This window comes from Pygoscelis adeliae, unplaced genomic scaffold (genome assembly GCF_000699105.1).
Source record: "Pygoscelis adeliae isolate BGI_AS28 unplaced genomic scaffold, ASM69910v1 Scaffold10, whole genome shotgun sequence".
Lineage (NCBI taxonomy): Eukaryota > Metazoa > Chordata > Aves > Sphenisciformes > Spheniscidae > Pygoscelis > Pygoscelis adeliae.
The window spans coordinates 10058802-10082585 of NW_008824053.1; the positions used below are offsets into that span (position 1 = coordinate 10058802).

At 38.5% G+C, this 23784-nt stretch overlaps 1 protein-coding gene across 1 annotated transcript in view; it reads right to left on the reverse strand.

Annotated features, from left to right (window-relative positions):
- AK5 (adenylate kinase 5) overlaps nucleotides 1–23784 on the reverse strand; it is a 95451-nt gene that overhangs the window by 11220 nt on the left and 60447 nt on the right. Inside the window, exons 8-11 of the mRNA XM_009333844.1 lie at nucleotides 14467–14509; nucleotides 13309–13353; nucleotides 3824–3987; nucleotides 2661–2777 (exon numbers count right to left, since the gene is read on the reverse strand). Coding sequence (XP_009332119.1) covers nucleotides 2661–2777; nucleotides 3824–3987; nucleotides 13309–13353; nucleotides 14467–14509 — 369 coding nt within the window. The remainder of the gene's footprint in view (nucleotides 1–2660; nucleotides 2778–3823; nucleotides 3988–13308; nucleotides 13354–14466; nucleotides 14510–23784) is intronic.

The following is a 23784-nucleotide window of genomic DNA, read 5'->3' on the forward strand; positions in this document are numbered from 1 at the left end:
GACTGTTCTTCACACTAGTGACCATGAGAAATTCATGCTTCTACCATGGCTACAGCAAAGAAAATCTAAATGACTGATACATGGAAATTGCCATTGCAACCTTTGTTGACAGCCCTTAAAGGAAGAAATATTCTGAAGGTAACGATTTCATGCTAGGCCCTCTGCATTTGACTGAGGATGTCTGGATTATGTTGACCTTTCTACTACCTTAATGACTTTCTAAGAGACAGCTGAAGCCAAGGGATTATGTCGGACAGTTCAATGACAGGCTTTATCTATGCATTTTTTTCCACACAGCTCAGAAAACGTTAATGCTATTAGCAGCAGCAGTATTGGGTCTGGGGATTAAAAAACCCAACAAGGCAGTTTTAGCAGTGCCAGAGACTTAGATCGAGAAGTTAAAAAAGATGCGGGCTTAATCAATGATTAAAACAAATGTCCTTTTTGTATAATTGGACTAGGTTAGTGAGAAGTTATTTCCTTCCAGCTCCACATGAGGAATTCCATGGTCTGTTCTAAATTATGATACAATAAATGAGGAATGATTCCTTTAATCAGTTATAGTCCTATCATCACCTTACACTGAGGATATGAAGGAGTCTACTGACTGGTAGGGTCAGAGAACAGCACCGTGTTTGACAGACCGGGTCTGATTTGCTTTTGTAAAATCTATGTGGTTCTCTTAAAAGTTTCAATGTTGCTATTCTCTGAAATTCAAAATGTTACAGAAATGTCATTCTTTCAAGTTAAAAATTGCAAAAAGTAAAAGTAATGCCCCTATCAGATATTACAGCAATTTTTACTGTTTCTTTTTAAATTACTGTTTTCCTGACACAATTTAGCTTAAATTATGCATGCTGTGGGACATCTGCAGGAAGCCAAACATGTCTAATGTATTGGGTCTTTTCTCTGTCTTACTGGGTATCTTCCACCTGGTGGTGTGGAACTTAACTTACTTATAATTTAATATTGTTTTCTACTTCTCACCTAGCAGAAAGACTGAGGAGGGAACAGAAGCATGTGCTTCTCTAGAATTATGGCTAGGTAGAAGTACAATTATATCATAGAAAGGAATTGGGCAAAACTGGCTGGAGAATAAGCCATTTCTACGTAGCTAATTCTATTTAGGGCTGTCAAGCTTTTAAGTATAAGCACTATTCCCGATGTCTTCTAAATAGAACAGCTCTTTGTTAACAGTTACAATGCTTTTTACACATCATGTGGATATGTAGCATTATTCATTTGCACTTTGCCGCCATTAATTAATAACGCCTGATGTCCACCTCTTTTCATTCAATTATAACGTAGGAAGAACCTCATCGCCCTTTAGAAAGGACTGCAAAGCATTATCTGAATAATGACTCATTCAAAAAAACTTCACAGACTTACTGAGCAGCTTACAGCCAGCCGAGTTCACCCTGTGGAAACTGAAATGGATACGTGGATACAACAGGGATGACTTAGCACATTCAAAATTATCACTCGGGATCCTTCTGTTTTAATCCAACTGTCAAAGGCAGCCCAGGACTACAGGATCTTTTGCTGCTACAGTGTCTACAGGAACTGAAAGAGGCTTTGCTTTTGCACTGGATGCATCAAGACTTGTTTGCCTGGCAATGCCTCAGTCCAGGACACTCCAACCTCTAAATCCTACTTTATAGCATACACCAGTGTTCACAAGACGTGACACATATGCCTGCCAGAAAAGCAGCACTGCTGAAATAGTTCCTCTTTCTACAAAAAATGAAAGAAATCTCCAGTGTCTTTTTAATAGTCTGTGGCATTTTAGTAAAGGAACTAATAGATCAACGTTTCTGTGAATGGCTTCTATAGCAAATCCTATGGCCCATTATTTTGTCCAGCTTCTGATGCCTAAATCTTGTAGGCTTTTGTGGTAATCAACTAAATAAAGCAGGTAAAGTTTCAGGGAGAAAACAGATGATTCATTAAAGTTTTATTACCTTTCAAACTTGTATAGGACATTTATGGAGTGTAATATGATAAAAGATATACTTAACTATTTCCCCTAGTTCACCACTTTTCTTCTAAACTCTGGGAAATTCATTCATAGGGCTTATATAGAGTATTTTTTGCAGATTGAGAAATGTACAGCTGAGACTTCTCAGTAGGTCTTAGCACATACTGAGGAAATCGGTAACGCTCTGAACTGCCACGCAGTCACTTGCAAAACGCTCTTTTTATGGCTATGCCACCTGTTACTCATCATGAAAATTTAATCTGTGTTTTGCTGTTTCAAAGTCGCAGCAAGCTTTAGCAGAGCCGGCTCAATGGTATTAACTGTGAAGATACATACTTTCATGAACCTACATTAAATAGTGCTTGATGAGATTTGCATGAGAAGTATAGCAGCCATCCACTAGAATTAGAAAACGGATTCTAAAAATGGTGCTTTCCACTAAATGTGAATTGTTCCTGGTTTATATTAAATTTGGTATTACGGAGTCTGTGTAGGTGAGGGCGGAAGCTGGAGTTGCTATACTGATGGGGTGCCAAAGTTTCAGTGATCAGCAGCACAACGCTGTTGGATTGGCTCTTTACACGTCCCTGCTGCAATCAGCTAAAGAAGGGGACCCAAGCAGCATCAGAAGTACAGTCATATCTTAATAGGAGTTATAACAGCATTACAATTATACGGTCACCTTGCTCTCAAACTCTTCTGCTTCTTTCAGCTCCCGGGGATACCCATCGATCAGGAATCCTTTTGTGTCCCCTAACGTGGAAACCATGGCTTCCTTCAGTAGCTCTAGGACAATACCCTGCATTGGAAAGAAAGGGAGTTACTTGGTTAATTAATAAGAAAGACTGATACCTTTGTTTGTTACACTGACTTTAGTCCTACGCCCTTGAGAACTGCCTTGTTTTGCTAAAAGCAGGTCCTGTGAATGCAGGTGTTTTTCTTGTCCTGCAGGTAGCAGGGCACCCTACTTTTTCTTCTCTCAGGACCAGCTATGCTACACTAATCTAGTGTTGCAACCCATCCATGAATTCCCACTGTCCTCTAGATAGCTGAGAACATTTCATAGTTTCAAAGTTAATGTTAACACCTGTGAAACTTTGGAGTACTGCTGCAGTATTTTCCAATCTGACTGCATTTTGCTATGTCATTGATATAATTATATTACATGGAAAGTGATAAGAGACCCATCTAACCAAACACACCGAAGAGCAAAGCAATCAAAATCAAGCCTCAGCACAGCTTTTAGTTTCCCCTGAGCAGCACTTCCCAGTATCTTTCATTAACAAATGCAACCTATGATCTAGCTGCGCTTGCTGAAGACCCACCAAGAGTTGGGGCTGCAGACCTGCCACATAAAAGTCAAGTCCAGCTGAGAACAACACATTCTGTCCTCATAGCCTCCACTAACCTGCAGTCTAGCTACTCTGGGATGTCAGCCAGCTCTGCAGGGAACTGCCGCAGGTATTGTAAAATAGAATAGCTGCCAGGAGGACCAGCTCTGAATCTGAAATGTGAAGCTATAAAATGGACATAAGGTTTCTGTTTCCTGTACTTGTTCTTACATTTTGCAATGCATAGTGCAGCATCTGTCTTACTGTATTTCATGACTAATTTGTTGCCTATGTGAGTCTGAAAGGTAAAGAAATACTGGCATAGAAAGGGGGAAGAAATGGCAATGAGGATCATCACAGATCTGGCAATGAGGAAACTTCTCCCTCAAGTTGCGGATGAATTTTACTTAAATGGGAATCATCAGCTCTAGTCTCCTATTTCCACCCTTTTAGACAATCTACCTACCACTGCCTTTGTTTAACCATTAGGACCCCAAATAAAACCGTCACTTACGCCAGGCACGGGTTCATCACATTCCATGATGTCTTTGATCAATTTACTTCTCTCTGATAATGATGATAACTCATTTTGGAGAAGGTCACCAGTGGACAGGTGAGTAAATCCGTATTTCTTGGCTAACTGTTCACATTGGCTACCTTTGCCAGAGCCAGGGCCACCTTTGTGAGGGAAAAATATCTAGAATTAGAAAAGAATAAAGATCTGCCTTTTCTCAAACTATAGCAGCCAAGAAAATGGGAGGAAATTGATGAGACTGCCTATTTTGCAATTTTTTTTTGCAAAGACAATCTATACAGTAGAACAAGTTACATACTTCCCTTCTGATACACTACACTGCTGACTCAAAAATGTGTACCAAAGTTGAAGGACTCACAACAGCGTGGAATCTCTTGCAGAAGAGAACCTGTTCCTAAAACACCATTACCATGTAAAGGAAAAACATGAAACAGACAGCCAGTGGGGAGGGGTATTGGAGTCAGTATACGTTCAGCTTGATAGCTGCAACAAATACCAGCATCCTTGCGAGGGAAATATTTTGCCCCCGTTTATGGAATGGAAACAGTACAGGCAAAGAGATGGTGAAACCTGCCTCTGTTATGTGGGATGCACACAGGTGTACAGTAACTAAACCCTTTTGCACTGTGGTAAACGTAAAAGCAAAATTTCACTGTGCTTGCGCCCTTTCCCTTTGAGCTGGAAAGCTCTCACGTGCTGGTATGTCTGCCGATAACGGAGAGCCAGGTACTGAAGCTGCTAAATGCTGACCAAGGCTCGGTCATGCCACTCCCTGCAGCTGCGGTACTGGCTTGTTCTTCATGCAGGCTGCAGGGAAGTGTAAGAGGAAAGTGCTCAGCAATGAAGGGCACGTGGAGACCTTGCCACCACCCGCTCTTCTACATCCACAAGTGTACCCAGTCACGAGCTAGAAAACCATATCTGAACCAGTCCCAGAGTCAAACAACCAGAGGGGTGAAGGGCAGTCTCAGCTGACAGGGCACTCAGGTGAAGCTGCTCAAGTGATTTTTCCACGGGCTGAAGGGAAGGCACCTGTGGCCGGTCCCCCGGCTCACCACAGCTGCAGGCTGGGTACTCACATCCCCCGGGGGCCTGGGGGGAGACAGAGAAGGCGGGAGGGGAAGGGCGGAGGCTCAGGCGAATGCTGTAGGTGTCCTCCTGTCAGAAATGGTATCACAAGTCTCCCTGCTTCCTTTGGCATGAGAGCTGCCACCACCTGAAGAGTTCCAAAACTCTGCCTCTCTGGCAAGTGCCCTTTTTCTGGGGCCATCTCAGAGGCTCAGGACACCTCCTTGCTCTGCAGGTGCTGGCATTGCCCTGTCCCACCTTCTCAACAGAGGTGGCTGCTCTTCCTTCCTCATCCTGAAGGCTGACCCTGTGAAATGCCAAATGCCTCTTCAGCTGCTCACTGAGTGGCAGCAGCCACCCCAACCTGGCTAGAGAGATGGGCAGTCCACGGAAATTGCTGGAAGCTACTTCTTGGGGATCCCACTCCTATGGTGGTGACCTCCAGAGCTGCTGGCGGAGCTGAGGTGAGCACCCCGCGAGGGCTGAACTGGGTGGGGAGGGCTGAGGGGCCATGTTGGTGCCCGGGGTGGGGGAGGCCAGGAAAGCAAATTTCCATTGTGACAATATCAGGATTTGGGGAGAAATTTCAAGGTGTGTAGCAGCATTTTTACAATCTTTGATGGATCTATTCAGAAGACCTACTGCAGTAGAACAAGGCCAAAATAAAAAAAAACAACTTTTCAATAGTTTTTTAAGCATGTGACTTGTATATTTATCAACTGTTGGGACTTGCAAATATGACTACACAGCTCTATTATGTGGATTTAAGATGCTAGAAAATATGTGATTTTCCTTTTTGTTTCTATTTCCATGAACAAATATAGGAATAATATGTTTGCAATAGAGTGAATTTGGCATCATCTCCTCCTGACTTGAACTTTCTTCTAACTTTTGATTCAATTTAAGAAATAATTGCTCCAAGCATATAATTTTCAGAGAGGTTACAGTACTGTAGCTGAGATAAAAATTGGGTCATAAGGCAGTAGCATCAAAGGAACAGTTTTGTCTACTGTAACCTGGAGTCTTTTACTTCAGCTTCACAAAGACAGTTATCAGCCCATGGTGTGAGAATCACGCTTGTGCTACAACTTTAGCTAGAAGTATCTTTGTCACAGTCTCATTTTCTTTCCAATGTGGCTTGCATGTTGTTTTTCTACTGCTTTAATAAGAAGAAAATTATTTTTTTGTGAAAGCGCTGATTGAAAGAAAACAAGGAATAAATAAGAGTGGCTACAGAGAAATAGATACAGAGAAATTACAGGCAAATTATCTGTAATGAGACCACTAAATATCTGTAGTGGCAATTAATTTTATTTCTGGTCTGTTTTGGTTTTTTGGATTAGTAAGTTTGTGTGTGCATGTGCTTGTTTACACATTCTGTCTCCTGGCCTTGAATGTACTAGCAGTGCAGTAATTTAATCCTTTTTATTTGGTGGGTATACACAGTATTAGAAAAAAACAGCTGTAAAGATTACTTTATTCTGTTTCTTATATAACCGTTTCTCTTCTGAATGTAGAGCCGAAACAGAAATTTCATAATGTCCCTTCGTATACTAAATAAACTAGAAATCTTTTTAGAAATAATAATACTAGGACAATTTTTGGGTTTTTAGCAGGTAAATATTCAGAATAGTTGACGTTTCTACAATAGCTTTATCTGTTAGTATTTTAAAAGAGAATGCTGTCAGAATGACCCATTATGCAGGGCATACACCATAATGAGCATTACCGTGCCTCCAAAACATTAATTAAAATTGACCATGTTTATTTTTTATAGGAGAGTTCCAACAAAGCTGAGATTAAAATGCTGAGCTCTTTAAAGAGGAGAAGACATCAGTAAATAGCAGTTATGTGCTGAAAATGGTAATTTTTATGGCCACTGCTATTAATTTAGTATCATTTGATGGTAGCACAGCATCCTACTGCTTGACAAATCTATATGACCCACTTTACAAAGTCTTGTGCTTTCTTATCAACGAATGAGACCTCAGTTCTTGCTTGGCCTGATCTGAGAAGAGGCTGAATGCCCCCAGGAAGTTCAGCATTGAGGACCGAACACATACTCAGCATTTACACCAGTGTTAATTTACATGCCTACTAGTTAATGTCTTGTCTCTCCCTCTGAAGGCCAGCATTTAATGTGACTGAAAAAGAGCTATTTAGGTGGGAAAGAATGTGAAAGTGTATTTCCTTACTCATTAGATACTTCCTTCCAGCTCAGGGTATATACTCATAGGACTGCTACATAAGCAGCTTTAACAGCAAAATAACCCTGCAGTCATGAGGCTTATCAATTTGTAGTGTGCAAAATTTGTATTTCGTTCTTTTTAGAGGGTCTCTTTATTAAATCTATGCATCTTTCAAAAAAAAAAGAGAAAAACTTAATAATTTAATTGAAGAAAGTTTAGAAGGAACAACAGCTGCATATTAAATATAACAAAAGCTAGCCCAAAGGTATTTTCAGTTAAGAAGCCTTCACTGCAACTTGTTACGCTGTTTTTCAAACAGAAAAAACTTGAGACGTTGAAAAAGGTAGTGACGTTTTCCCAATGGCTCAGTTGTTAGGAGGAGGAAAATATGTCCCCACTTTTGTTAGGAAGGCATAAAATTCTTTCTGAACGCTGTAATTTTTTCTGTATGCTGTCATCTTTTACTCTGCCTACGTATATTTTGGAAAAAAAATTGTGTTAACCAGTGACAGACTGATTCACGGTAACTTGCTATTCAGATTAATCATGTGGTCTTTCAATTTTCATATATGACATGAAGATAAAGAGTTAAAGCCTAGAAAATGGCCAGAGGAATTATGAGTATGCTGTGACCTGTAGGAGAATGTAGAAGAACTACCAGCAGTTTTTCAATGTTAGCGTGTTTCTGTATTATGCTAGTATTGCTAAGTGCAGTACATCTTGCTTTAAAGCTCATTCATTAATCTAATAAAAAGTTGCAGATCCAGAAATTAAGCATGTATCAGGAAGATTGTTCTTGGAAACTGAATCCTTTGTGTGTCCCTTTGTGCTTTCTGATACAAACAGTAAGCAAGTATCTGGAACCGGGGTACTAGACAGAGCATAAAAAATTAAATGCAGCTTCTGCATATTGCTTTTCTGTAGACAAGGCTGGATTAAAAGTTCTATGCGCTCCCTTAGTGCAGTTTTCCCTTCCGTTATGTTGATTCAGCTGCCTGTGAAACTGTGTAAGGGGATTTTCTGGTAAATAACTCTCTGGCAGCACCGCTGACTTAGGTGGTCACCTTTCCCCATTTAATTATTGAATGCAGAAATGCTTCACAGAGAGCACTTCAAGGGGAGAAAAAGAGTGGTCTCAGTGGGTAGGGAGAAATGACAACTGCCCAAGCAGCACTTCTGAATGTTTAACCGCAGTCTGCCTTAGATCGGTAAAAGATCTCAGTTTAAGAAATAGTCTCTTACACCTGCTCTCCCTCATGCCCCAATCCCCCCCCCAGACTAGGAAAGACTGCGAGCCTAGGCATGTGATTCAAACGTACCGGTCTGGCCTAGAGCACAACATCACAAGCAGATGAATTAATGATGCCAGAGGGAGCTGGGACTGCCGCGGGGAGCGAGCAGGGACAGGAAGAAGCAATGTGTGAGCAGTTCATGAACCGGCTTTGCTGCCAGAAATATTAATAAAGCAGAAGTGTCATACAGACAGACTGGGATGTCGGTATTTTAAACTTGCCAAATCTTACAAGTTTATCATATACCAAAATACTATGAACGTTTACATAAAATGCCAGCAGCAGGATTTACAAGAGAGTCCCACCATTCATTTTAAAATGTTTCCATTTCTAGACTTTATTTTCATAACGAGTATCATCCCTGTATCATGGAAAAGTGCCTGCAGGGGAAACCTAGCTGCACAGTGGAGCCTCAGAAGTCAGAACTGAAATCAAAATAACCCCAGTCAAACTATCCTTATATCCAAGCTATGATTTTGGAGGACTTGATTGGTTTGGCAATTCTGTCGGTGCTACTTGGATTATTTATACAAATAAAAATAAGCCTTAGCTTCAGAATATGGCATTTGAAGGCTTCTCAATGGCACCTCATCTGTTATTCACGTATGATTTTAGTCTGAGTGAAACCATATAGGAATGATGTTGTTATTTAACAACAAAAAAAATCCCTCAACATTTTTTTTGCTGAAAGATGATTTTAAACAAGAAACAACCTGGAGCACATATTGGCAGGCTGATGTGATGTCCTGGGACATCACTGAGTTTTCACCCCTCTTAAAGAAAATGTGGAGTTCATTTCATGGAAAGTCAGAGAAAGCAGCTTTCATCAGCTTCTACAGTTAGCACTTGGACCGACTGGGGTTTTAATTATCAGCACTGCTCATCCTATGCCTCTCTGATTGTAGAAGGACCTGTAATACAGGTTCTGTAGAACAATTTAGGTTGGAAGGGACCTCATCTGGTAAAACTCTCTACTCAAAGCAGGGCTAAATTCAAAGTTAGATCAAGTCGTTCAAGGTCTGACATATCTTGGTCAAATAAAGTTTTGGGTTTGGTTTTTTTTTTGTATGCACAAGAAGCTAGTGTCTGCAGCTGATAACGTCTTACCTGTAAATGTAGGTGGCAATAGTATCTTCAGAGTGTCAGCTGAAAGGCTGGCCTTATTTACATTAAGCTTAAACCATTATCAGCTTTGGTTCATCAGCAAGAATATGACAAGGATTCTGCAGAGGAAACTGGTTACATTGACTAAGTTTTAAAAACTACATTTAAGAGTAAGCGGGGAGTTTGTCCCTGATACAAAGTGCAGAAAGATTCCTGAAAACTTTCTGCTTCAGTTTTAGCCTCAGCCAAAGACAAATGTGGCTATGTTTTATGAAACTCCTGTGGAGGATAGGGGGGGATAATGCTCCCAGTAACTTTGTTACATGTGACAATTTTCTGGATGTGATATAGAGTATCCCTTTAGTTAAGAATGATAAAATCATACATTGTTCACTGTGGTTAAGATTTTACTTTTCATGTTGCTCCAATGAAAAAGGTTGTTTTGGATAGTGGGGGTTTTTTGTGATTTTTTTTTTTGTTGTTGCTTGTTTTTTTTTGTGACTGGCCATAATTACGTAAGTTTTGAATATTAGAACATCCCCCAAATTTATCTCTGCATCTGTTTATTTTTTTATTTTTCCCTTGAATTTTACTTTACAGGCCAAATTTAACTTGTTTTTGCCTCTTTTATTACCCTGTTGTTATCTCGCATACTTTTGACTTGCTGGTTTTATGTCTTTGCTTTGCTGTCTGGATAAAACATTGACATTGTTGCTTAATTAATCCGAGTTGACTGTTATTCCAATTAATTCCTACATTAGCTCTAATGTAAATCTTTGCTAATTACATTTTTTTTTCTTTCCCTTTTTGGACAATTTTCAAGGCAAATTAGCGGTGGAGGGAATTTTCTGCTTTTTTCCCTTTGTCTTGTAAACGGTATCTCAATTTGTCAGCTATGGCAGATGGTGTATTTATTTCAGTTAGTTTGTAAACTACTTCAAATGCACATCTTTAGAACTCTAGTTTTAAAACATCTTTATAAGCATCTTATTATTTCCTCATGAATACATATATGTAATGAGTAAACATTCCTAACGACAACTGAGACAGTTTTTCCCATTCAAGTATCTCCAGCAGCACGCTTCAACCCATCTTGTCCACTTTCTTTCTAGTCAAGGTATCGTGGGCTGACCGTTTCTAGCGCTGTCCACTGCAATGGAGTACTTAGCCACCGAGAATTTGTGGTGCCTTCCCCCCCCGCCCCCCCCGCTCCCCGGCTTGACTGTTCTGTTCTGCTTCTGTGAGGCTTCTTCAAAGTTTTATTTTGTTGTTGTGCAATTCAGAGTGATGGGACTTCAGCTCTTGACTGACGTGTAAGACAACTTTACTGCCTAGGCAAATGGTATGCATTTGGCTAGTGTGTATAATGTTAAACCTAGAGTGCACACGGGTCAACAAGTGATTGAGGCAGATTCACCTGCCTGAAAAGGCTGTAAGTAAAAAAAGCTTGTGGCCACACCAGCCTAGCACCAGCAAGAAATCTGTCTCTAGGAAATACCATTTACCTTCACTACCTAGATGGAGTAAAATCATGATTTTGCAGTCAAATGAGCAACTGTGAAGATCTCATGTCGGTCAGCAAAAAAAAAAAAAAATTTCCAGAAAAAAATATACCCTCACTCTTCACATCAGACTTCAGGGGGGGGGGGAAAGGGGATATTTTGGGGAAAAAATATAAATAATTCTACATAACTTGTCAACAAGTAACCCATGTTTGGACTCAATCAAACTTCTCATTATAACATTTTCAACAAAGAAAACAGACTTTTGATTAAGCAGAATTTTCCTCTGTTCCTAGAAAGCATTTACCAGAAAGTCTGAGATGGATTTTAGGGCAGGAATAAATAGGGAGAAGGTGTGTTTTCAGTTTTAAATTGGAAGATGGGTAGTAGATGGCCTATAAAAAAATTGTTAAATGAAAATTTAAAACCACTCTTTGAAAAAGAAAAAGCAGCCCATAGGTAAATGAAAAATATGCCTTACCACAGACAATTTCAGAGGCAAAATTCCTTGAACATCTTTACTTTTTAAAATCTGTGTTTGTACAAACCCAAACATAATTTTCCAATAAGATATGTGAGGCAGACAGAATGAAAATTTGTCATTGTAGCGAACAGCAGGAAGATGTACTTCAGTAAGCATGGAATTACAGTTTGCTTAAAGACTGAAAATTAAGTGTTATGCATCTTTCCCTCAAGAAAAGTCTCCAATGAAGTCTTCAGTAACCTAACTTTACTTTTTCAAACACACAATATCCACCATAGGTTTGCAATAAATTGAGTCAACTTGTATTTAGTATAAGATAGGGTGAGATAAAAGTACAACACACAAACACGCTATCTTTTCACAAAATCCTTTAGGTTGGAAGGAACCTTTTGGGATCATCTAGTCCAACACCTCTGTTACAGCAGGGTCAGCTAGAGCAGGTGGTTCCGGACTCTATAGTCTCTCTGGGCAACCTGTTCCAGTGTTTGACCACCCTCACAATAAAAAAGTGTTTTCTTGTGTTCAGATGGAATTTCAAGTATTTTAAGTTGTCCCCATTTTCTCTTGTCCTGTCACTGGGCAATACTGAAAAGATTCTGGCTCCCTCATCTTCGTTCCCTCCCGTCAGGTATTTATACATATAGGTAAGATCCCCTGGAGCCTTCTCTTCTCCAGGCTGAAGAGTCCCAGCTCTCTCAGCCTCTCCTCATATGAAGATGTTCCTGTCCCTCAAACATCTTTGTGGTCCTGGACCTGCGCCTGACTCGCTCCAGTAAGTCACCACCTTTCTTGTACTGGGGAGCCCAGAAGTGGACACAGGATTCCAGATGTAGCCTTGCCAGTGCTGAATAGGGAGGAAGGATCACCTCCCTCAACCTGCTGATATTGGAATGTTTCTGATGCCTCCTGAATTCTGAATGAAACTTCCATTCATTTATGACTAATTTCAGAAGTTACTTTCTTCCCTTAGGAAAAAGAATGCACAAAGTGACTTGCTTTTATGTTAAATTACCCACGTTTGGGTATCTATCCTTAGGTCCTTGGAAATGTGTTGTTCCTGTTCTGTATTGTAAAGCAGTTCTGAAAAATTCTGCTTGATACAAAAGCAATTATTCTTTCCAAGTAACTAGTACCAAGCTTTAAGCTGAAACTTGTAAATCTTCTGATTATAATTCATTTTAAAAGGCTGTTCAAAGTTTATGCTAATTACGTTAGTCACATTTATATAATAATGGGCATTAACGTGGTGCTTTTCCTCTGTGGACTTCCAGAAAGCAAATATAAAGTAAACCTTGAACCTGCAAAGCCTCAGTGTGTGCTAAGCATCATGCATGGTGACTATCCCATTGACTTTTTAACAGCATGGTGAGCACATGCAGAATTGAAACCCATATTTACAGAAGCTGTTTCACAAATGAAGAGGTGAAGAGACTTGATTCTTTTTTTTTTCAGCTAAACCTTAAAATTCTGAGTTATAAATCCAATCTAGTAATGTTTTAACTAATGCTGGTGAGGCAGCTTTGCTGTGGGAGATGACACAGCGCTACTGTACCTGCACAAGAACTAAGGTCATTTTGAATATGTTCATACTTAAACACACCTCCTGCTCTGAGCTTTACACAACTGTTGTTAGCATGGTCAGACCCAGGTTAATAACATGATATTAAATCCTAACTCCCTTTCAAAAGACTAAACCACCACTGTAGTGTAAATACTCTTAACCAAACTGTTCTGCTAAACTTTAAAAGAAATAATATATTTATAATCAAAACTAAATAACATGGGGGTTTTCAAATGTAGCAGTTAAATTAGGAATCCTACTTACCGACTACAAAAATTATGTTTGATTTCCTCAGATCTTCTGAAAAGTCTAAAATGAAAATAAAAATTCTTTAGTTGGCAAGAGCTACTAATTTTAATCTTAGCTACTTTCCACGCTGAATTGTGTAATACTTATGCAAGGTCATCTGATTTTACTAGTTTACTTTCTGCTATAATGGTGTGCATTCCAAAAGGAGCCATTATCCACAAGCCTATTTATCTCCCAGTTTTGTAGTTCTCCCTGAAGATACGATAAAAATATTTCACCTGAAAATTAGACCTTGCACATACCCATCAGTTCTTTAAAAAAGAGAAAGGTAAGACAAAAAAAGCGCAGAATCATCTTGATGTAATAACGTGCCTCCTGAGCCATTGCATTTTTCTCTGAATATGTTATTACATTATAATTGCTACAGAAGATTGTCCACATCCCATTCAAATTTTTATATTCGGTCCACTACATCTGAGATGTAGTCTTAAATTCCCCTGAGCCTTGAATTCAGCCAAAAAATAATCATCTCAAATGAAATCCAGATATTACTCTCATTTTAGCACCAAAACTACTGTATGAACTATAGCTTTGCCTTTTAATGAATTTTTTTTTTTTAAAAAAGCAGTTCCTTCTAGTCTGAGTCCCAGTCATTGGCCTGATTATACCAGTACAGAAGGCGATCTTGCACCATCTGAGATTGCTGGAATTTTATTATATCTTGTCAAGATATAATAACGTGACAAGACACATTCATTTACCACATACAGTTTTGTTTTTAATTATTTGGCGTGTACATCTCTTATTACATATTATCATTAGCCATAAAAGATTTTGATTAATCCTTTCATTCTTCTTAGACTCTCAGCAGCTCACACTTTCCAATAAGCTTTTCATAACTACCAATTTCTGAAAACACCTATGAGAGCTGACACTGATTAACAATAATATTTTCTAATCATTTTGGATCCACTGGCCTAAAGAGTGTAGAAATGTCTTTTACAAGCTTTAATTTGCATTCAAAGAGAATTCACATGATAAAATCCTTTGAGACATAACTTTCACAATATAAATAACCTGAATTCACTTTACCTTCTAAGTAACTACTTAAATACAAGTGGAAATCAAAGGTTTCAAAATTAAATGGCAAATGATACTGAAAAAGAAACTCACCTCCTGTGCTGTCATAACCAGAAAAACTTGACTGATCTTCCTCCTGTTAATTGAGCAATTGACAAATTGAAATGGATATTCTGCATAGTTTACATTTCTTCTTGTATCTGCTTATACGTATATTTTAATATCTTCTCCATATTCTAACCTCTCAGTTTTAATCTATGTTGAGATATGGTTAACAATGTCACAGAAATGCCGTTAGTACTGTTTCAGTTGGTAGAACATGAGCATGGAGAGCCCAAGACAACTTGAGATGATTAACTGGCCCATGTTTGTTTTTGTGAGGAACAGCTTTTTCAGTGTCCAACTGCACAGTTCCAGCACGATACACAAGCAACCAGTGTGCATGCTGAATTGCTTCTGAAGTAAGCATGGTATGATAAGCTGTTAGCAGCGGAAAGGCAATACTGGAGTAAGTTCTAGAAGTAAGCTACAATATAAAGATGAAATTAGTCTTTGGTCTAAAACAACTTGAATGCATTTATCTTCAGAATGCAACACAAGTTACAAATTGCTACAGAGGCTGCTGAACTATGAAGAGGGATTACACCAGGGCAATGGGGAACTTGGCATGGTTTTTCTCCTGATACTTGGCCACTTAGAATTACTTTGTCACGTACTGTATCGTACAACCAATGAGGAATTACAAATACTGGCCAGCAAGAGTGTCAGAGTGGGACTTCTTTGCTGTTATAAATCAGAATTATATATGTGCTGGACATAGTCTAGGTTATGTAGTGTCGATATACTCACACCATCAGTGCTTTAATCTAGTCTATAAAATATCAGTAACAGCACTGACAGTAACACGCTCCTATTACATCATCAGTGTGTAATCAGCATGGAATACATTATGCTAGTCCTCTCAAAATAGCATAAGGTTCTCAAGGTGTAGTTTCTTACAGTTCTGCTTCAGTATGCTGTCAGAAATAGCCACTGTTAGAAATTTGTATAGCTGCATGAATAGATGAAGTCAAATGAACAGCATGGTGAATAGAACGGGTAAACAGAAATACTCTTCATTAGGCTGAAGTACCATTACACTGGCTACGTAGAATATTTTCATTTTTTGATTCACAGTAATTCTCAGCCTATTACAGTGCAGCAGGAGAACTGCCATCTTAAAAAAAAAAGGGACAAAATTAAAAAAGCAACTGGATCCACTAAGTTTGCAGGAGAGTATTTCAGGGAAAAAAAACATTTTCAAATAGGAGATTAATCTCTTTCCTACAATTCAAGTGACAGTATTAACCTTACATGCTTTTTCTTTGATGTAATAACACAATAAAATATTTGACCCTGCAAAGGGTCATATAAAAGGCCTGGTTTTAGATTCAGGCCTGGTTTTAGATTCAGCTTCCTATCATGCCCTTGAAGGTTTATGGATCAAAATCATTTTAGGCACAAAGTTTAGAGTAAAGTTTCTTTAAAATCAAGATCACAGTTGCAAGTTCACAATCAAATGAAAGAGGCATTACTTCTTTCAAGTATTGCTTTGGTCTCTGCTACAACTGCAGAATGAAACTGCCTCTGTAACACTGGTGGGCTGCTCAGAGCAGCAGGTGATAATAGAGCTCAGTTTAAGTCAGGAACAGCTCTAATTTTTTAGAGCTGAAATATGTAAAAACTAGAGACAACTGAAGCTAAATAAGCTATCAGCTGTTTTTATTTGACCAACCATATCTGCTTTAATAGAACAACAGGTTAACTAACCAACAAGCCATGTTCACATAAGGAACAAGTGCTATGAAAAGTCATTAAAGTGAATTCTAATTACAACTCAAAAGTAGGTAAACAGGAACTGTGACATTGATCAGAACCCAGAACATCAAAATAATGAATTCTGTCTATATCTGTAACTGCTCACTTTTCAGGTGCAGAAATATTGTTTTCAAAAGAATTGTGCTTTTTCTTGACTTTTTTTTTTCCCCAAAGGGCATCTGTTTCATAACTCTATGACAACTCAGCACGCAGCTTGATGTGAGTGGGACCACCAGCCCTCCTGAACTTCCATGACAAAATAAGCTTCCCCATATTTCAGAGAATAAGTTATTCCATAAAAAACCTTTTTTTTCAGACATAATTGAACAGCACCCAGCTGGGGTGGAAAGAGGTCCTGAAAGCCTGGTCTCTAGGGGAGCTGTAAGAAAAGTCAGGAGGAACAAGTTAGAACAGTTGGGCTACAATTAATTTGGTTTTGATGACAAGGTATTCCTACACAGTTTTCACTATTCTGTAGTTAAACTTGACTTAGAACCATTTCCCTTCATGCCTTTCCTCCCACTCCTCAAAAGTACGACCAGTTTTTCTGCTGATCTGGATGAGGAGCTAGATTTGCTGTTTGACTTGCAGTCCCCTGTAGAAAGAGGCTGGCATCCTGGTTAATGCCAGTCCCCTCATATTTACCTTTGACAATATCTATTTCTAATTGTGTCTTTCTAGTAAGTAGGTCTCTAAACTGTGAACGGCTTAACCTATATTGGCCTGAAAGCCTTGTTCTGCCTGGTTACCAAAGTGCTTTGGAAAATAACTGTTGGATTTAGCAAGTGATCACATGAGAAAACGTCTAACCAATTACTAGATTGCTAATAGCATTTTACACCACATTGCCATCAGGAATACAGTGATTTAACAGCAGAACAGTCTCTGTATTCTCAGTATAGCTGTTTCCATTTAGTTGAAAGCAAGGTGAGGAAGATTATAATCTTGTATGTAGTGAGCTCTGAAGAAAGGTGGGTAGTCTGTAATTTCATATGCCTTTAGAGCCAGGTTATAGCTACAAATATTATCTGGAAACATGTCAATTAGCGGGGCATAGCTGACCTTGTAACTGCTTAGACAGTATCAACGGCACATTAAAATGATTGCTAAAGCGAGAAGTTTGCTACCTGTAAAGAATCTCTTCTCTGACATTTGCATTTAGAGTTGGAAAATGCAGGCTTCTGACTGTATTCTGACTTGTCATTTAGTTCATTATTGGTAAATATCTGACTAGTAGTAGGTACTTCATAGGTTAACGAGTTTAAGTTACTGCCTGTCATTGCTAGGTTGTGAAGTAATTTCCATAATAAAACAGACAGTAAATCATAGCATATAATAAGGAAATGATACAAAATTCTCCAGATCTTTGCTACTAACGTATTAGGACTCTTAAGTCATATCACTTTAAAGAAAGCAATAAAATACTTTTTACTTTTTTTTTTTTTTTAAATCTAATGATGGGGCAGTTTCGTCATTGGGATGTAACGACAACTGTTGTGAATGTTTGTTACCTGATGAAATGAGAAAGCTTTTCTGTTATCCACTAATAACCTGCTCCAGTCCTTGGTTTTGTTTTGAGGTTTTTTGGGGGTTTTTCGGTGTTTGTTTTTTTTTGTAACATGGAAAAGAAAAAAGTTTTCATCACCTTGTTGTTGCTTTAATGCTTCAGGAAAATAGTGGTGAAAAGTGCCTGATACATTTTATTCAGACTTCTAACAGATATAACAAGAGTTCCTCCTAGAAATCTACTGAAGAGGATAAATAATCACGGATTAAGAAGAAACGAGGCAGTTGAGCAAGGATTTAAAATACAGCATGACTGTTGCCTAAAATTATGCTTAGTTTTCAAGACTGAATTTTTACATTCTCAAATTCAAAGGAACATGTCAGGCACAAATTACATAAACAAATAAAAACTACACGTTTCTCTGCCTAAAAATATTTGTTGAGAATTGAACTTAATGTGTAAGCAAAAAAAAAAGCAGCATAGACAGACATAACTTTAAAACAGAATGACATAATGTATACAGTAGAAAGTACAGGCAAGAACTGACTATGTAGATTTATCACAGTGATCTCATCAGCATCCCTTTGATGGGAATGTAGGTGTATAACCATCGATTTCTCAGCACACTGTAGTTGTACAATTCTCCCTTTGCTGTTGTTAGGTATGCAAAATACTTGTACTCCTGTAGCATTTTATTTCTTCAAAGAACACTACAGTTCCACATAAATCCTCCCTGTACTTCCTTTGGGAATAGAGGCAAGGGCATTATTTCCATTTTAGCAGACATATTAGATGATTTGTTGATGTAAACACAATTATATATGGAAGCAGAACTAGGTTTAGGACTTGGATTTCCACTTTCACCTCTTTAGCCTATAGTATATTTACTTTGAATTCTTAGTCTTTAATAAAGTAATGCTTCTACATCCAGTACCCTTAGAATCAACTTTAGCTCTCAATTAAATAAACTCTCTCACTGACTAAGAATAGTTTAGGGAATCAGAAGGCAGTATGAGACGTCTGCATATATAATTTGTCTGCTTCAGCACAGTCCAGTCTGTCATAATCTGTGTGGTTTTAGAGTTTGACATGTGTTTGCAACTGGATTTAATAGGCATATACCTAATCACAGAGGATGGTCTTTCAGATCCGATGTATGCAGCCTCTGTTTATAAAAATGTAGTTATCACTGAGTGCTGTCCTTACGTATATTGCAAAACGGAAAGACCCTGAGCAAGCTTTAGCTAGGCAAAGTTAAGCATCAGAAGAAATTGGGGCTAGTCAGAGATCAACTGTGGAATTTGTCTTTTAAATTCCTGTTTTCTTCCTGTAAGAGCAAATGTTTGGTTTTTGAGATATGCTGCGTTAGCTGCAGGTTTTATGTATGGGCAATGGTCCCTGGGAATGGATTTTATGAGCCATACAGTTGCTCGCCATTAAACTTGATTTATGATTCAAATCACTTTTTGACACTGAGCTGCTTCCTGCAAGCTGAGTGTTAAAGTATGCCTCTGGAAAGCAGGAGTGGCTGTGCTCTGACCACCTCTGCTCCAGAACTAATGATTTATGTGTAAATAAGGTAAGAAACAGTATGAATACATTCGGACTTCAAGGCTTTTCTTTCCCCGAAAGGCATATCTTCTTATATGGTTCATACTGCTCAGCAGAGGATTTATTTGTGTCAAAAGGGGCTAACAGTAATTAAGATGAGAGAACAGCGTTAATGTTATTTGAGGTGATTTTTGTTTGTTTGGAGCGCATACAACTAGAAAGTGCAAAAAAATCAGTGTTTGTAACAGCATCCACAAAATGCTGACAGTTTATTAGATCGCTATGATTCCCTTTTACTTTTGGGTTTCTAGCAAAGACAAGAATGTCTGCCATTATTCTTTTAAAATAAACCTTATTATCAGTTCTGAAAATAAAACAAATTTATACCTATACAGAGGTAGAGATTAACTCTTTTTTAACACTTGTAAACCAAGATCAAGTTATCTGGCTTTTAAAGATATGCAAGACTTTTTCAGATTTTTTATTCTGCTGCTTCAATAAAGAAGAGTACCTACCAGTAGCTTGGAGGGGGAAAATCAAAATTTGTTTGCTATAGTGTGTGTGGGCTGAGGTTTTTTAACTTCTGTAGGTTTTTTTAATGACAAAAAGTACATGCGATTATTAAACATGAAAATGAAAGCAAAATTTATTTAGTTTCGTATTTATTTCCAGACACTAGAAAACTGGAAAACATTTCAAAGAAATTAACTTTTAAGGGCAAACTTACCAACCAAGATATGCAATAAGACCACCCCTCCCAGCACGGTAGCAGCATTTTGCCTTATCAGAGCAGCATAAGAGTGGTCTCGTAAACCGAACACTTCATTTGCAATTTTTATATTGGGTTTAAAAGGCTGAACTAGAGGGGACAGCATTATATCTAACTTGAAGAACAACTGGGGCTTGATTTTTAAATATCTTTGTGTTCTGAAGACACTTGAGACACTCGACACCCATATTAATCTGTGCATAGTTACTATCTATTGCTCATTTTAAAATACTTCTGTCACATACAGTATTCAGTTGCTTTTCAGTAGATCTACATTTACAGAAAGGTCCCAGCGCCTACAAAATTATTCCCAGAAGTTATCACTATTTTTCCTTTAGCATTCTTCTTTTCTGTAAATAGCCCTCACTCTGAATGATTCTTCTCTACGTGGAGTATTTATGCTGCTTGGTAAAATTCTCCCAGCGGCTTTTTGTTACATCAAGCCACTGCACCAGAGAAGTGCAGCAGGGGACCTCCCAGTGCGTTTGAACTGCAAACTCGGCGCTGCTTACCTCCTTGTCTTAGACTGCTAACAACAATGCTAACAAATGGATCCCTCAAATCATACACCATTGGCACTATACGCAGAGCCTCTCTGCCCTGAACTGTCACATTGCCTTCTGAGGCTGGAATTCAGTGGGTTGGGGGGTTTTTGGGGGGGGTGTGTGTTTGTTTATTTTAACTTTTAGATGAAAAAGGCTTTTCTGCAGGCCAGACTCAACTAAATTTCCAAAAAGAAAAAAGATGATACAAATGCTTTGATAAGATTCAGTTGTGGTGGAACTCAGTAACTGCTTCTCTTGGAAGAACTTAAAGTTCAAGGTGTTATTTTCCACAGATAACCTACAAAATGTTATGCTTCTACTTCCATGCATCACCATGGCACCACCCATTTATTTTGCTAACATGAGCTCCTTTATTTTATGAAAATCAAACTCAATGACAGATGTAGCAGCCTGTAAGTAGTAAGCTGCCATTAATTTTAAAGATTTGTTACAGGAATTCAAACTGTCTTTAGGAATATAAACAGCAAAGGAGTCAAGGGCAGAATGTAACTTTCACTTGTAATCTGAATTTTCTAAGGACATTTAATTTTATTTAAGATACATGTATTCTTCTATTTCATTCTTTAAGATGAAAGTATTTGTCCTCTATTACATATGTCTACAACGGGCAGTATGCTCAAAAATGTCCCTTCTATCGCTTGCTCCCCTTCCAAGCTCTTTCTAGCCCAAACCCAGTGTCACACACTGCAGCACTCACCCAAGATTCTGTATAGTAACGTGTTTGATATAAAGCTCTGTTCTTTCCCTTACCAGTCATAACTTAGCACTGCCAGTGAAAAAAGAGAGAGGTTGTTTAGTTTCAGGATGGCACCACAAAATGAGTAGATGCCTTCCCCTTGTGTGGCAGATGATCAAGTCTTGAGACAGTGAGTAAGGGCTGCCGGCATTGCTACGCCCTGATCACATTAGCCATTCACAAAACAGACACATGTACAGATACCTAATTCACAGACAGATAACACACAGAATTGCAGCAGAGAGGAAGATGGAAGAAATGTAGACCCAGGAAATGTAGCTAATGAGAATAGACCTTTTAAAACGTGGAAGTAGAGCATCGTCTGAAAGATCTTGGCACAGAGAAGAACAAGAATAGGATGTTGTAAAAATAAGACCAGCGTGTGGCCTCAGTTCCTATGATTTGCTGCTATTAAGATAAAAGCCAACAGCTGTGCTCAGATTTTACCTCTTAGAGACCTTCTCTGCTTAATGTTTGACCAAGCATATTCTAGGTTTACTAAAACACCAGTTTATGTTTTATTAGGTAGGTTTATAACCTTCAATAAGGAACTTTTACACTTTTTATAAAGAACTTCTCTGTTAAGAAGGAATTTAATGATGGGAAGAAACAGTCCACTGATCTGAGATGCGCTACTGTGAAGGAATTCTAAAACTAGGCCACTTCTCACTCCTTATGACTGGTATTTAAGCCCAAATTGACTAAAGTTGACTGCACAATCATGGGATACATAAGGAGTAAAAAGACACCAAATAGGAAACATATGGCTTCCTGAAAACACATAGAGGATTTTTTTTTAAAGTGTTTCCAATGTACCCAGAGAAGTCGCTCTTCTGCTTCAATATAAGTAAGTTATTTAAAGAGCAGTTTTGTATCCCATATAGTAAAATAGCACCGTTGCAATCATTGCAGTTCAATATGTAAATGTGAAAATCTCTAGTATGTACTTTGGCAGTGATTAAGAAATACAAAAATGTTTTATAAAAAAGCTGTTTCTTCTTCAATGCTTTAAAATATAGAAATTGTTGCTACAAATATTTTTAAGGATGGGCTTTGGTAGCTGTCTTTAGGGATGCTGGGCTACATGAACGTAACCTGAGTAAGGTGTCTAAATCTAGGAGGCGGGGAGGGGGTGATTTAAAATACACTTTTGCATTTCATTATCAGCTTTATGTGGATCCTATTTGCATCAACTGTGTGGGATGCCTGATATTCCCCAAGAATTACACAGCTTCTCTGGGCTGTAAAGGTAGACACGTAAAATGCAGAACTCGTAAATTTAGCTGTAAAGTTATATTTTGTGCATGAAAGGATAAGGCCTCGGTTTGCCAGCAGAGGGGCAAGCTGGTGTGAGGAAAGCACTATCCTAGTGCTATTGCCTAGAAAAATGAGGGTGAGATACTGTAAATTGTAACGCTTTTTTCTACAGACACCTTCCACAAGCCACAGACAAGAGCTTCCTAAGTTACTGCAAAAGTATTCAGTGGAGCATAAATGCAGCACATCTTGAAGAATGAAGCTGTCACTGTTGTTTAAATCTCCAGTAACTCACATGAGCTCACCACCCTTGTAACCCAGGCCTCGTGCCCTGTACTGCCCACCAGAGCTGCAGGCAGCAACTTTTGTTTCAAAATCAGAAAAGAAATGGGGATGCAAAGACTTCAACTAACCTTGGCAGTTCAGTCCCCCCTAATATATGTATCATCAGAAAGTAAATCCAAATAATGTCTGTAAAAGGAGGAGCAAACAACTGTTTCTGGCATTTCAAAGAAAAAATGCAGATTTGAGTCTATGGCAATTTTTCTTGCCTATTTTGCCGTAGTTTGCGTGGGGGAAAACAGAGCAGTAGGCTTTCTCTCACATGCCTTTACTACAGTGTACAATGGTGATTTTGAAAGAGAAAAATAATTCTTCAAGCATACAAAATGATATAGAAGCACCAAAATGCACTTGGTTTGAGCTTATTAAGGGAGCACTTTGTAACAGGCAAACTGTAGTACTTTGTTTCTAGAACTGATTTTTTTCAAGCATTTAATAGGATAGTTTCCATGGCAACTTGAACTGAACAGATTGTTCATTGACTTCAGTACATTTCTATTAAACATCTTTCCTCTGTAGCTAGGCCTGCCTCTCCAGCTCTTTCATCTCTTTGGATGCTTACGCATTATCTCTTTTTGCAGATATCCTTAAACTAGATCGGACTCCACATTTCTGTGCTCTTTAACAAAAATAAATGTTGAGGGAACAGAGTTTCACAGTCATTCTTTGAGTTTCCTAGAGTCCATTTTCTTTTCTATCACGTACTTCTGTTTTAATCAGTTTCCCTGTAGAACCAGAATCTGTAATTCAAATTGACGCTGCTGCCTATCAGTGTAAGAGAAATGGACACCGCAGAAATGTCCAGCATTAAAAGCCCAAATGGCTT